Consider the following 16,439-nt stretch of genomic DNA (forward strand, 5'->3'; position numbering starts at 1 on the left):
ATCCATGGTCCCACCAGGGGCTCCAATATCCTAGACCTGGTCATTACCAACATGGGAAATCGATGCTCCACACCTATGGTCACCCCCTCATTGGTCAGGTCAGACCATAAGCTAATCACCCTTAACATCCACATCCCACTCCACAGTAAGGAGACCTCCATAAAAAACTTCTCCAAAGCCAACTTCATGCTACTCAAGTCAGAAGTGACAAACTTCATGACACCCATGCAGATGGGAACTGAAAGTTCAACTGCTGAGTCCTACACCAAGGCACTGTACGAGCACATCCACTCATGCATGAATGAATCGTGCCATCCCAAATAGAACCAAGATGCTCTCCTCCAAAAAAAGGTGGTCCCCTGCCATAAACAAACCTTACAACAAAAGGAAGAAACTGTTGCAGAAAAAAGGAAAATCCCACGATGCAAATATTCCCCTTACCAACCTCCATAAGAAGCTGAGATCCCTCGTAAAATCCTTCAAAGCTAGTTACAAAAATACAGTTGCCAAAGATTCCAAAGACAACCACAAGGCATTCTATAACTATGTCAAGAATCTAAATGCAATGCTCAGATCTGCTCTGAGCTACAACAGAATGGCATTAAATATACTGATCCCAAGGATATTGCCAATATCCTGGCAGATCGATTCAGTGCCAACTTCACCCCCCTCTAACCCCCTAAACAGCTCATCTCAATACTGGAAGATTGCCATATTCTGGTAATAACAGCCACACAGGTAAAAAATGCACTCTCCAAAGCTAAGAATACAGCATCCATGGGACCAGATGACATCCTGGGCTGTGTACTACATGAACTACAAAATGAACTTGCACCTCACCTACGTGTCATGTTTAATCATATCCTCACCTCAGGCTTCATGCCCACTGAGTGACGCACAGCTACAGTTATCCCACTCCACAAGGAGGGATCCACCTTGGATCCCGGGAACTACTGCCCCATCAGTCTGACAAGCCTTATCTGCAAGACCATAGAACATATTATCATGGAACTTATAAACAAAGATACTTGCAACCTTCAAACACTGGACCCCACCCAGTTTGGGTTCGTGAAGGGCCGATCTTGTCTCCTGAACCTGATTGACTTCTTCGAATCAGTCTCCAGAGCCGTGGATGAGGGTAAGTCAGTCCACACAGCCTATCTGGACCTCGCCAAGGCCTTTGACACCATCCCCCACTCTGGAATCATAGATAAACTTACTAAGCTGGGCATTAATCCCTATGTCACTCGATGGGTTGCCAACTGGCTTACTGACAGAACCCACACTGTAAAAGTACCTGACTCCAAATCCAGCTTCAGACAAGTGGAGTGCCTCCGGGTTCAGTCCTGGGACCACTCTTGTTTGGCATCTACTTCTCTAAGTACAGGCAACACTAGGGGGGACTCGGACTAACAAAGTTTGCAGATGACTGCAAACTGGGAGCCATTATTGAATCCCCAAATGATGTGGCTACTCTACAAAAGGGCCTTGCAGAAACAGATGTTTGGTGCCAGAGCCATGGGCTCAAGCTCAATGCCAAGAAATGTATAGTTATCCCCTTTGGGAAAAAACATGTACCCGTGAATTACCACATAAGTGGTAACGCCCCATTTAGTATGTACATCTCAAGACGTCTGCACCAACTGGAAAGGCCGCAGAAATACCTCACTAAAAGAATCACAGGCCTAAAGCGGATGCCCTATGCCGACCACCTTAAAAAACTCCAGCTATACTCTGTCATATATCGTCTACTCAGAGGCGATCTCTGCTTAACATACAAGGCCATGTCAAACCCAGAGCTGTTGGACATGCTACACTTAAAGAAATCCCAATCCCTCAGAGCCACACGCTCCAGGGATCTAAACCTTGTCATCACAATAAACAAAACATGCTGGAGGGATAGATTCCTGACCCAGAGGCTCCCCAAACTCTGGAATAGACTGCCCATACATGTCAAGCAGAGCACTTCCTTGGCCCTCTTCAAAAGAACCTTGACGATTGGATGGGAGAAAGGAAATTCACCCCAGGGATCACGTCAGTCACACTGCTAGACAGAGGACCAGAGAAGTAAATATTGTGGGAAGAAATATCCAGGGAATTGTTATGGCTAGGCTTGTGTAGGCCCTAGGGCCGATAGCCTAGTACCAGCCTATGAACCCTCCCACTATTTCCCTCCATGTTTTTGTCTGCACAAACGTTTTCTCATGTTCTCATTCCAAGGTGACTCTAGTTGACCTTGCCTTGCCTCTTGAAGATCCTCCTTTGCTTTTTCACTCTCTCTTTACAGATTGGCAGTGTTTAAATCAGATAAGTTATTGGCTGCTAACGCATTCATTTTTTTCTGTTGGCAGACAAATTTGATCTGAAGTAGCTTGCTCTCTACATAAGAATTATGGATAGAGGGGAGGAGCCTGAGTATGGGATCGAAAGCTTAGAAGTGGCTAAAGTCTGATATGAGGTCAGATCTGTGACCCGTAAGTTGAGGAAAGATGGAAACAGACAGCAAAGATCTATCTTTATGGTGAGTACATATCTTTCAATTTTATCTTCATTTATGTTATATCCCAGGAAAACTTGACACCGTCTTAAAATGTTAACACAAAAATATAAATCTGATGTTGTTATTCTTCATTCATTCATCACTGATGGGATATAGGTTCCGTCCTCGGAGCCAAATCAGCCTTGTACCAAGCTTGCACCAGCCAAAAACTCTGAGCTAAATTTTTACCCATAGTACCCTCCTCCCTCTTACCTCAGATCTCATTTGCCGCTTAGCTGTATAGCCATGTTCAAGCCAGCTCTCAGTTAAATTGAAAATTTTTGATATTTTATAGTGTGTGATAGGAGTTTCTTGTAATTTTTCCTGATTTTTCTCTATTTTTCTCTGTCACTATCCTTTACCCTTCCTGTTGACTCTTTTTCTTAATTACTTTTCGGTAATATTAGTACCACTACCCTTGCAGTAATTCTTAAATACCATTGCAGGTATAAAAAAAAAAGAACTACATCTATCTATAATCTTCCTTCTAGTGTCCTCCTTGGTTGTTTATTGTGTGTGTATGTCGAATATGTCTGAAAAGAAGGTACGTCAAGCTTTAAGCAGTGCCTGAAATATAGCAGGAAAATGCTAAACAGCAATTCTCATGACGGCTGTGTGTATTGTTTGGGGGTGCCCCATCTCTCTGTGAAGCCCCCGTGTTCTGTTTGTAAAGGGTTTAGTGTACTCTGAACAAAAAAAGTTAATTCCGAAGGGCCTCCTTAAGACGCCCTTTTTAGAGGCTCTTTCTGCATTGGAGAGCTCTCCCCCTCTTAAGAAAGAAAACAAAAGACCACATTCTGTACCCTCTTCACCTTCTGGGGATTTGGACAAGCCAACTAAATCAAAAATGCCTAAAGTGCCTTTGGAGCTGTGGCCAATCTCTACGACACTGACCTCAGTTCTGTCAACTGCTGTTATGTCTTCGGCACCAATATTGTCTATGGCAGTTCTTATCCCCAAGTTATAAATGACTTCATCCTCTTTGGTACTGAGTGCCACGGCACCGAGCATGTCTTCAGTACTTATGACTATGGTCCCACTTCTAGCTGAGCCTCCAATAACTACTTCCACACCCATTTCGGTACTGAGTGCTTTTACTGCACCAAGTCTGTCTATGGTACCCATGACTGCAATAGATGTTCGATTGCTCCCTGTCTCCAAACTCGAGACAGCAGTGTCGTTGGACCACAACACAGACCCGATACTCCCAGTCAGTGGGACAGATGTATAGCCCCTTCCTTGAGCGACCAGAGTCCCCGTAGGGGTTATCCACTAGATCCATCAGGTGCCTTTCTGAACTTGATGTGGTGCGCCTTGTGGACCAGCTGATGACAGCCAGGGGGATTCCTACACCCTGTAAGACCCATCCACCTATTGGATTTTTGAATGTTTCTCCACGGGCTCCATCTTACTCTCCTCCTTTGACCTCCTTGCAGGTTTCAAAGTCTTCGACTCTGATGCCTCTTTCGGTGCCCACTTTTTCAGTGCCATTAGTGGACCTCATTGTGGCCGTGGAACCGACCCTTTGGTTCTTTCTGAGCCAGGTCTTCCTCAGATTCGGGGTTGGGCTACGGGCTCTTTGGTGCCAAGTACGGTCCTGTCCATGGCGCCAGGAGTTCTGTCGGCACCGATCCTTCTTGAGGCTCCTCTCTTGGGAGTGGGTTCAATGGAGCAGGGTGTGACTCCAGTTCTGAGGTCGTCTTTCTCTGTTCTGGGCTCCCATCCCTCTTCGGGCAGGCCTGCTTTCCGGGAGATGGAGAGGGCTCTTGCTTCTGGAAGCAAACCACCAGCATCAGAACTTCAGGCGTCCCCTCCCACTGAGTTGCAGCTGACACAAGCCACCTGTTTGGGACATCTGGCACGAGAGCCTATTGCAAGGCACCCTTTCTTCTGAGTCCTTCTCAGAAGTTCCCACTGAAGAGGTGCCACGGAAGAAGTCGTGCAAGAGGAAGCACTTAGACTCCCCGGAGGAGTCTCTTACAGAGGGTATGGATTACGATGAAGGGGAAGGGTCCCCACGGTCATCCCCTGAAGATGTCTCCTTTGGAGACATCCTTGAAATGTTGAAACAGAGGGGTGACTGGAAGCCCAACAACCCTTCCTCCGAGGAGCTCGTTTTCCTGCAGCCCTTTCATGCCCATCCATCTACCTCTTGGGTGACCCCGCCTGCAGACGGAGCTAGTCCAGTTCGTGGTGCCGCGCGCCTGGAAGAATCCTGACTCTGTTGAGCCAATCCCACGGAAACCAGATAAAATTCTACGCCCCATTCCCCAAGGAGAGCCCACATTGGTCTAAACGTTTACCAGTAGATGCTGTGAAGGTGGCAGCGGCCACAAAGAAGGAGCTCACTGAAAAAAGCCAGATTGTTCATCCACCTAACAGGGAGTCCTGGGCAGTGGACAGATTAGGGAAGCAAGTCTTTGCTTCGTCGAACTTTGCCATGCAGTCCTTGAACTATTTGGCACATTTTATGAGGCTCCAAAGAGACTTGATCTCTGAACTCTCTGGAACTATATCAGGACAGGTTTCTGACGAGGTGAGTGACAAAGTTGCCTCACAGATAGCAACCCTGGAGTCCATTTTGAACTCATCCATGAGGTTAATATCCCATGCAACCGAAAGAGCGGCAATAGCTGCGGTTCCAGGCGTAGTTGAGACTCAAAGCCTGGATGCACCTTTGTGATTTTGTGGACCCCTTTAAGTCTTTCTTCCTGAATGCTCCAGTTGAAGCGTCTTCTCTGTTCAGTCAAAAAGTGAAGGACACTCTAGCCAGGTGTAAGAAGGATGGTAAGACCCTGTCTGCCATAGGTGTATGCTTTTCCACCCCCCAGCGTTCCTTCTCCAGGAATTAAAGGAGTGGAAAGTTGTGGCACAAGAAGTCTCAGGGTCCTTTTCATGATAAACATGGCAAGTTCACCCCCAGGGCCAGAGGGGGTAACTCTTCTGGAAGACGCGACTACTGAGGCAGAGGGGGCCAGTGTAACCAGGGACCCAGAGATTCTTTCTCTGGACAGTCCTACCAGCGCTCCTGAAGAGTGGCCCAATTGCTTTCCTCTGGAAGCAGTCGGGGGACGTTTCTTTGTGCACCACGCTGCCTGGCAATCAATAACTACCGACTGTTGGGTGCAGAAGATAATAACCAGAGGCTACCACATCCCCTTTGACTCTTGCCCAAAGCCACCAAGACGAATCCCCGACATTCCACCCAGTTAAATGGAAGAAGCAGCTCTAGAGATAAAAAAGCTGTTCTAGAAGAGAGTCATCCAAGCAGTCCCACCAGACCAATGCGGATTCGGATTCTACTCAAGTTCTTTTTGGTGCCAAAAAAGACAAGGGGACTGGAGACCAATTTTGGATCTCAGCAATTTACACAATTTTGTCACCCAAACGAAATTCCGGATGGTCACAGTTACAGTCCATTCTCCACTTTTTGGGAAACGATTGGATGTGCTCCATGGACCTTCAGGATGCATATTACCACATCAAAATGGACAAATGCTCCAGGAGGTTGCTTTGCTTCCGGCTGGGAACCAATCACTACCAATTTCGTGCCCTGCCTTTCAGACTCTCTTCATCCCCCAGAGTGTTCACCAAGTGCATGGCAATAGTAACAGCTCACTTGAGACTGCAAGGATTCTGGGTGTTTCCATATTTAGACGATTGGCTTCTTACCCGCCCCCACCAAACATTTACTGGTAACGGCCCTGAAATACGCTTTCTCCCTAGTGGAACTTTTGGGAATTTCAATAATTTGGGAGAAATCCAACCTGACGTCGATACAGTCCATAGAGTTCATAGGAGCAGCATTCAACACTCACTACTGTTTAGTCTCGCTCCCGAACCACAGATTGCACAGACAAAGGCTTTAACTCCAGGTGATACTCAAGGTTCAGCACGGGAGGTCCTCCAGCTCCTAGGTTCCATGGCAGCTTCTATACAAATGGTGCCTCTTGCAAAACTTCACATGAGACTCCTTCAATGGCTTCTATTATCTCAGTCGTACCCAAATCATGACCGTTTGTCCTTTCAAATTCGGATAACCAATCGTTGCAAACAGGACCTACTTTGGTAGATGAGGCCAGAAACAGAGCTTTGGAGCCACCCCTTCCATCCTCCTCAGCCCAGAGCCACTGTGACCATGGATTCTTCCCTGATTTTGGGGGGGGGGGGGGCATTTTCAGGGAACTGCAAGGCACGTGGTCGACAATAGAGGCAATCTGCATATCAGTGTCCTAGAACTGAGGGCAGTGCTTTTAGTGTTACAAGTATTCCAGTCTGTTCTCCCTTCTGGGACAATTGCCATCCAATCAGCCAACATGTCAGTAGTCTGGTATATCAACAAAAAAGGAGGAACCAAGTCCTATCCCTTGTGTCAGGAGGCCATGAGAAGTTGGCAATGGGAGATGGCTTCCAACCACTTTCTGATATTCCTGGGGATTCCAACGTGATTGCAGACAAACTGAGCAGATGTATTCTCCTGCCTCACGAGTGGTCCCTGAATCCATCCATAGCGACGAAAGTTTTCAACCATTGGGGCCAGCCTTCCTGCGACCTATTCGCCTCCCCGTCAAACCACAAATGCAGCAACTACTTTGCCCTAATTCGCCCACAGGGGATGTCCTCGAGGGATGCTCTTACCCAAGATTGGCCCATGGGACTTTCTATATGCTTACCCTCCCATCCCTCTTTAAGAAAGCTCTTCGGTTGAAATGCAAAGTGATCCTCATAGCTCCTTATTAGCCTTGAGAAGTATGGTTCCCCTTTCTTCGGCCTCCCCTACTATGTTGACTGTGGATTCTGGATCGAAGTCCAGACCTGATCTGTCACCCCTGCAGGTTAAGTCATCCGAACCTAACCAGTCTCAAGGTGACAGCTTGGTTTCTCCACTTCCGTTGATCGCCAGGCAGAACAACCTTTCCTCCCCAGTATGTGATATTATTCTGGCCTCCCACAAACCATCCACTAGAAAACTTTATCTTGACAAATGGAAGAGATTTTCACTTTGGACCAAGCAGAGAAAACTATATCCGTACTCAGTCCCAGTTACTGTAGTGCGACATTATTTGTCAAATTTCTTTGAAGATTGTGCTGCAGCTTCTACTATACAAGTCCATCTAGCTGCTCTTTCAAACTTCCATAATGGTTTTGGGAATTCTTTTCTGATTTCACATCATCTATGTAAAACCTTTCTTAAAGGAGTCTCTCACATTAGATCCCCATCAGACAACTTATAGAAACATGGGACCTCACATTAGTCCTACAGTCTTTGACACAACCTCCTTTTGAACCTGCAGCAACTTGTGGCATCAAGTTCTTATCCTGGAAGTCTCTCTTTTTCTGGTGGCCATCACATCAGTTAGGCAAATTTCTGAGCTCCATGCTGTAAGCATAAAACGGTCCTATTTGATCTTCCACAAGGACAGAGTATCATTCCTTTCTCCCCAGAGTAATTTCAGATTTCTCCATTAATCAGACTGTTGACCTCCCATTCTTTTTCCTGAATTTTTCTAATAAAGGAGAGTACTGTCTGCATTCATTAGACGTGCACAGACCGTTGAGATTCTGTCTGGATAGGACAAAAACAATGCACAAGTCAGAGCAACTATTTGTTTCCTTTTCTGGTCCTAAAATGGGAAAGTCTGTTTCTAAAGTGACCCTATCTGAATGTCTCAAAGATTGTATACTTTTCATATCATCGTGAAAAAAAGCCTATACCACAGAAAATCAAGGCTCACTCCACTAGATCTATGGCTACTTCTGTGGTGTTCCATTCAAGAGCTTCTTTGGACAATATCTGTGCAGCAGCAACGTGGGCTAATCCTCATACCTTTATAACCCATTACAAATTGGATTTGGTTTCTAGAGGGAGAGCTTCCTTTGGCTCAATGGTGCTAAGGAATATTCTTCCATAAAGGCCACCCATGTGACACAAGGTAGCTGGCGACACTGTCCCATCCGTGATGAATGAATGAAGATTAACATCATCAGATAAAGAAGTTATGTCTTACCATAACATTCCATCCGTGTTGTTGATCTTCATTTATTCATCACGTCCCACCCTCCTTCCCCCTCCTAAGGCTCCTGAGGGATACTTTGGGTCCAAGTGCTGAGTTAGGGCACTTGTGCAGAAACTGCCTCTCCTTTACTGATAACAGGCAAACTCGATGTGAGGTAACAGGGAGAAGGTTACTATGGGTAAAAACTTAGCTCGAGAGTTTTTGGCTGACACGAGCTTGGTATAAGGCCGACTGTTCTGAGGACGGAACTGGCATCCAATCAGTGATGAATGAATGAAGATCAACAACACAGATGGAACATTATGGTAAGACAGAACTTCTTTTTTTCTGACTTTATCAGGTACAGCATTTCACCTGCAATTCTAACTTTTCTTTATTACCTTCCTTAGTTATATCCTTAACTTGTGGAGCTTTTTCTATGCTAATGGCTGTAAGCAAATAAAGTGGAAAGAGGACAACCTCCCAACTACTTCCTCTTTTTAAACATATCTTATTAGAGGGGAACCTTCCCACCATAATTCTTGTCTCTGATTTTTCATATATCTTCCTTATTAATTTTGTTTTTCTATCAGGGAACAAATTATAGCATTGCCTTACTCATAAAATACCAGCTGTGTCTATCGAATGCTTTCTCTGCATCAAGACTCCGCAACAGTAGCAGTGTTTTCCTACTCATCATTTTCTTCTATATCATCGTAGTTCTATTAATGTTTTCAAAGGTATGTCTCCTTTCCTGCAAAACCACTTTGATCCATATCAGTCATTTTTGATATCATCTTCGTCATTCTCTTAGTATAGACATATAAATGCTTTATAGGTGTGGTTTAAATTTAAAATGAGTCTATATGAAGCCGGAGCTGAAGGGTTGCTGCCCTCTTTGGATAATACAACCACTACACCTTTATTCTAAGCTGCTGCTACCATCCATCTTTTTTTTTTTGAATAGTATAAAAAGCGTTCTAGATCTTTATCACTTTCTTCTCTCCTTACTTCCAAATCCAAATCTCCATAGGAATACTGTCTGTTCCTGGAAACTTTGTTGCAGATTGATTGCATATCAGTGTTTTTAATTTCATGTCTCCCTATCTTAACTATTAATTAAGCCTCCTTTTCCTACAGCCTTGCCATAGCTAAATCTTCCATTAATATTTCTATTTGTACTTTTCTTGGTTTTCCCCGTTCCGCTGCCTTATAGAAATTTTAATAATTTCCAAAATATCTATCTGTTTTTTGTTCTTATCAGAAGCTCCCCAAGTTTGAGTACAATTCATTCTACTTTTTTTGCTTAAATCATTATCTTGAACATTTTTGCACTGTTGAGTTATAAAAACAGTTCCTTAACAGAAGCCCTTCTAAACTTGAGCATGTTTTCCATATGCTCACTTATCTTCTGTTTAGTAGTCTTCAGTATCTCTTCCTTTATTACTGCAAGATTTCCCGTTTGCATTACCTTAACCTTTGTCACTATTGCAGTCCCTCTTGCAATTGATCACTAATTTTTATTCATTTTATTCCCATATCTGTCTTACTTCTCCCATGTATTTAAATTCCATTTTCATTTTATCCTAGTCATTAGCTATCCCTTCTAAAGTAATTTGTGTCTTCCCTAATAATTCTAAAGTCATATCCACTACTCTTTCCTTAAAATCATCCTTTCTTTAAATGGGTAAATAAAAAAAGCACCAGTGTCTCATTGTACGTCATTGCCCGGCATCTTTGTCTTAGTTTTTATTGGGGCATGATCTGATGTAGTTATTGGATGGATCTTGAAGCTTATAGTTAATGGCAAATGCTCCTATGGAATATAACTTGTGTTTCCAGGAATAGTATGTAAATTCTGAGCTCCTGGTGAATTCACATCTTCCATACCAAATAATCTCATAAATTGCTTCAGAAGTCTACCCTCTTGTTGTATTTAATTTAATTTATTTATTTGAGCTTGGTCCATTGTGATCAATGTACTGCTCCAGTAACAAAGTTCAGGCATTATCTGGGTGAATACATCACAAACATGTTTAAAGAAATTAATAAAAGCAGGAAAAAATGTTGTACATAAGTCAAAGCAGAAGACAGTTTAGACGCACCTTAACCGCGTAATCGCCACATGGTAGCTGCAGACAGTTTAAGCAAATCAGATTTGCAATAATATTGCAAAACAAAAGGGAATTAGTGTTAATGTTATGTACAGGAAAGAATAGAAGCCAATGAAAGAAGAACAGGTTGAGCCCTTGGGGGAGGGGAGTCCTGAGTACTGTTTTACCATCCAATTAAAGATGGACAGATGGGGCATTTGCATTGGGCCCCCCTCTCTCCCATAGCTCCCCACTGCTGTGCTGAGAATATGAAAAAAATCCACTTTTTTAGTGCATCAACAAACTGCCCAGCTGTCTTTCAACAGGCGACTGAGTCAGCCAACAACCACACACAAACCTCTCCAGCAGTGCTTACATTGTAAATTGTGTGATCACTGATTTTTGGCTTGAACTCTGGGGTGCGAACATTCCATCCCTTTGTTCTTCGTAATAAATCTTTACTTTTGCAAAGCAGGTTCACTCTCCACCATAAATAATAATCTCTTCTGAACGCTTGTTATTTCTCCCAAAAATTCTGTTGAGCTCCATAATAGTAGCTTAGGTGGACTATAAATACATGCCAGTGTAGTCCTGTCTTTGTCAAATTCACATCCTCATTTCTATCCAGATGCATAGCCTGTAGCATTGCTAGTTGGACACTACATTTTGTAAAATAATTTAATAATCCTTGTTTTTTGTATGATTTTCAAGCCCAAGACTTTGATTCAGAGGAAAGTGTGCCCTGTCCAACTCCACTAGAGGAGTTTCCCTTTTTGAAGACCTATTTTATTTTTTTTTTATTTTACATTTGTTGACCAGGAAAGTCCAACTAGGACATAGCCTATTTTCAGCAGAGGCCCAGGGAGAAACGCTCCAGACGCAGTCTTTGGTTTGTGGGAGGAAACCGGAGTACCCAGAGGAAACCCACGTGAATGCAGGGAAGAACTTGCAGACTCTGCACAGCAGGCACCCCGATTGAGAATCAAACCAGAGAACCTCTTGCTGTGAGGTGACAAAGTTAATCACTACACCACTGTGCCACCCTATTTTCAAGATGAAGCCAATATTTTTATGGGAACAGCTGGATGTTACCCATAAACTGAGGAGATATGCAGCAAGTGGATATACCTCATGCTATGCCTTTTCCTCCTGTTATGCCCAGCATTAGAGGATGTGTTAAATGCTGCCAGCATTAACCCTGACCCTCAGCCTTCAGTCCCACCCCCCAAAAAATAGCAGAACACTTAATACCATCCCCACTCCTGCATCCAATATATTTTTCAGGTGTTGACAGCTTGTGGGATTGTTCTGCCACACTTCCTTGAGAAAGGTAGGTCCTGTGTGAATCCTACAATTTCCAACCTCTATCAGGTGTCAAAACATGCATTGAAGGATGCATGAGATTGTGCAGATACTGTAGCTAGGGCAACTACTACTACTACTGTTTTGAGATGTACATGAATACGTACTGAAAAGTTTTTGATGACGTAAAGTCTGAGATTTTAAACACTAATTCAAGCAAGAAGGTTTTGTTTGGTCCTGCTACTAGTCAGGTTCTCAAAACAGAGGGAAATTATTCCAGGGAGTTGCTATGAATTTTTATGTCCCACAGTGTAAATCTTACAAACCCTCTGCTTTGTTCTTTAACAAAAAAACAAAAAAAAAAAGACAAAATACTTACTCCCTACTATCTGAAAGAGATGACAAGAGGGGGGTCAACACGGCACAGGTACTTCTTTCCAGTGCAGTCTCCCCCCAAAAATGTGGAATAGAGTGTAGAGGGTGACTTGACTCGTGTTCTTGTTTTTCTTTATGGCCCCTTGAAGATGCAGTGGGAGACTAGTTCTCGCTTCACCTTCCTGCTGTGTAGGTCATAGAGGACAGGTAGTGACATGGTTGTGACAGACAGGTACTCCACGTAATCATTCTCATTCTACCTCCAGTTCAGACAAAGCTAAAGGTCCAGGACATCCTGCAAAAATTAGCTACCTAGCCTCTTCTGAGGAAATGTCAAAAGCATGGATTTTACACCCAGTTCTGGGATATGAAGCCAGTTTTGGGTGTTAGTGGACTGAGCCAGTTTGTTTGCATGAAATGTTGAACGGTTATTGTTGTCACTCCCCTCCCCCCAATCCAGCAGAGATTGGATGTATTCTTTAAGTATGTGCAGGACATCTACCTGAACATTATAGTTGGAAAATAGAGTGTAAAATTCCTTGCATTCAAAGTTGGCATCTGGCCTTTTTATTTCAGGTCACTTCTATTTGAACTGCATTTTGCCTGTGGGGAATATTGGCTGATAGGGTTCTTCAGCATTAGGTTTGTGTTACTGAAGCCATAACAAAAGTTTATTTTACAAGGATGCATATTATCCATGTATGCTGGTGCCACAGTACCCAGCCAATGTCCTCATACCATTTACTTGTAAAGTCCTCACTTCTAAACCTGGAGATAGCTCTTCACACAACAAATGCCTCTGTGGCTGTTTGGAAAGCTGATGTGCACATACTGAGCTTTTCAGGTAAGTTGGTCTTGTGAAAAGGATCTTCATAAAATCTTAATGGAACTTGTAGTGTCAGCAGAGTCTTGTAGCATTTTGGAACTTCTCTAATTTCAAGGTATATGGTATATCAGTTGTATCAAATTCTCTTCCTTGACTTTCTCTCTCAATATACAAGCATGTTTTTCCCCTCACTTCATATTGTAGTTCCTGTTTGAATTAGACTAACTTGCCTTTAATTTCTCTGCAAACTGTCTAAAATTTCTATAAATATTAAATAATTATGTAACTTGTATCAATACTTAACCAATGTTTTTATTTTATCACTAATTTGTTATAATTATTTAAACTGCAGATGTTTTTGTTTTATTTTTGAAGATTGTAAAATTATTGTTCTTAAAATGCTTTGTAATAATTTGGAGATTTTCTTCCCGGGCCTCTGCTGAAAATGCGCTTCTACCCAGTCGGACATTCCCAGTAATCAAATGCCAATAAATAAAATCAGTATGGGGATTGCAGCAAACTGTTTTGACTGTTGGAGCTGAAAATGCAAGAAGAAAAAAATCCTTTTCCTTTTGTCAGGAGACTGTAAAAACTGTAAACTGGTGTGAGAAAAGTGAGCTATTGCAATGTACAATACCAGGCAAGTCACTTTTTAGAATAGCTTATCATTATTACAAGTGGAAGCTAGAATGTCCGTTCATGTCAACGTTCTTCAGATGTGAGACATAAGAAGATGTAGCTTTTCATATGCCCGACTCCACTGATCTTGCTTCATTGTGCTCACTTCCACATGTTTTCTGTCTTCAGTGGAGAAACACATTCCTGTATGCAATGTTTCCTGTTTGCCATTCTCTTGAAAAAGGAAGACAAAACTCATAGGTCCCCTTTGATCTTAACAGTGCTGTTTTTACTTAGTAGTGTCCCCCTGTCAGCCACAACCAGTTTTGCATGCCTTAATAGATGATTTTTGCTTGAGCGTGACCATTTTTTTGTTCACCGTCTACTTGCATTTTCTTTTGAAAACTGCTTGAAACTCTGTTTTAGGTTATGGATTTTCTGTAACCGATTACCTTATAGAATTTTAATGCCTTATGTAGGCTTTCATTGTAAACCGTGTCTTCAAAAGCATCTAGTTAGTGGATTTTTTGATTGCCCGTCTTTTTTGTAAAGTGAAGATGTTTGATTTTCTGAGTTTTGTCACATCCCTGTTCATAAGGCTGTTGTAAGTTTTGAGAAGCAGAAAAGAAGTGAAGGATACATTCAAGCACCTGTCTGTTTTTACTGACCTGTGTGAGTGACTGGTAACATCATTAGGAAGGGTACCAGATTGGGACTGCTTGAAGAGGTGGTGCCACACCCCAGTGCTTGCGACAGTACCAATTCATAGGTTATGGATGTACTGCAAGTAATACTCTCTAAAGACTCTGTCATTAAGGTGAACCTCGCATACCTTTTCTTTTGCTAGGGAGGATGTTTGTTACTCTCCCAATAAGTATTGGTGGTCACTCTGGGTTATTTACTGATGGTTAATGATGACTGTGCCAGAATAGAAAATGCAGGTTATTCACACTTGCAGACTAAACATTTGTGTTCTTTTGTTTTAGCCTGAAGAGGACAACAGATATGATGTTTGGTGGAAAACAAGTTGTGGTCTGTGGATATGGAGAGGTAAGTATTGATTCTAAGTTGAAATTCTGTAATGTGCCAAAAACATTTGACAAAATCAATAATATTCTTGTAAGTATTATGAGGACTTCAGAGCATAATTAATTTCCACAGTATTAATTTCTTGTCAACTTTCCGTAGTTGCTTTTTTTTGTCACTGATGAAATGCACAGTCATCAGAAGCCAGTGAAGCCTTCTTTCATCTGCTGCTTATGATTTGTCCTGAAATCTTTTGGCAGTCTAATATCTAGTTTAGAATCTACAATGTAATCCTGTTCTCCCTGACCAATGTAATAGGAAATCGTATTTCTGAGGATTCTTGTAGCTGCTGTGCCAACAATATGATTGATTTTTCAACTTCTGACTAGATTTATTCCACAGCCATTTTTAAGTAACAACCCAACCCCACTTACTGGTAAGGGAGTATTTGGAGTGAATCTCCATGTTTTTTTATCTAATTTTCCTTGTGCTATAAACGTGGATAGCTGTCTAGGACCTCATCTTTTCTTGATGTAATCTTAAAGATTCAAGCAGTGTCAGTGGTGCAACAGGTGGCAGACTCACCTGTGGGTGCAGAAGGCCATGGGTTCTGTTCTTACACTAGGAAGATGGATTGGTAACTCTGCAGTGCAGCATAAAGGTGGGTGATTCATGCCTGAGTCCTGACCTTTGGATGATGTGTTAAACCGAGGCCCCATCTGCCAGAGTTGGTGGTAGCTCAGATGGATATAAAAGATCCCATGGCACCTCTCAAAAAATGTAGGGGAAATTCCCTGATGCTCTGGCAAAATTTCCTGTAGTAGTAGCACTTTTTGTGGTTAGTTGGTCTCCTGAAAAGAGGCTGCTAGCCTAGTGAGACTAACCTGGTCAACAAAGGATGAATAAATTAAAAATAAACGTGTCCAGAGATTTGCTGAAGTTCTTATGCCAGTTTTCTTCAGATGACGTGGTAGCTAGGGGATGCCTGCTTGACAAGATTATGTAAATATGTAGCCAAGAGGTTGAGCAACACATCACAGCCCTGGAGGCCACCTCTCACGTTAGTCCTAACCATAATATTTATCAACATTGTTGGTCTTTCAGGCCCAGACAATTTAAGCATTTTCTATCTCCTCATATTACCATTGTGTATGGAAACTCAACCATTCCCATTGTCAAGGTGCAGAGCATCTTGCAGGGTGTGGGAAGTCTTGAGAATACCCTGTCTTTGGTACACTAAGTCAGTAGATGACTTAGCATGCAAGGTAGCAATCAATACACCTTCCAATCATGTCACTATTATTACTAATCATATTTTCAGTTTCGAGAGAGACCCATGACCAAGTGCTTGACACTGGTAACTGTCCATTTAAAGCAGATTGTTTTGCTCACAGTTTGGTAGGGAGGATGCTTCTTACAAAGTGCCTGGAATTTTAAGGCATCCTTCTTGAAACTGTAGACCTTTACATTAGGCACCAAACAATTTACTTAGCTTAGGGAATGTGCCATGTGGTTTAGGAGTATCAGCAGCATAAAGGTTAATATAAGGTAATGAGGTTCCCTCCATCTCATGGTATTTAAAACCATCCTAACCTTATGTGCAGAAGGTTTTGATACCAAATCAGACAACATTGTCAAAAGGATCATACTTTTTAGTGTTGCAT

General features: G+C 42.6%; 1 protein-coding gene across 7 annotated transcripts in view; it reads left to right on the forward strand.

Annotated features, from left to right (window-relative positions):
* The window catches only part of AHCYL2 (adenosylhomocysteinase like 2), a 1,498,752-nt gene that overhangs the window by 804,200 nt on the left and 678,113 nt on the right, over positions 1 to 16,439 (forward strand). For all 7 annotated transcript variants that reach the window (XM_044088837.1, XM_044088831.1, XM_044088833.1 and 4 more), the window contains exon 9: positions 14,736 to 14,799. In XM_044088837.1, coding sequence (XP_043944772.1) covers positions 14,736 to 14,799 — 64 coding nt within the window. The remainder of the gene's footprint in view (positions 1 to 14,735; positions 14,800 to 16,439) is intronic.

This window comes from Protopterus annectens, chromosome 11.part0 (assembly GCF_019279795.1).
Source record: "Protopterus annectens isolate FY-2018-M chromosome 11.part0, PAN1.0, whole genome shotgun sequence".
Classification (NCBI taxonomy): Eukaryota; Metazoa; Chordata; order Ceratodontiformes; family Protopteridae; genus Protopterus; species Protopterus annectens.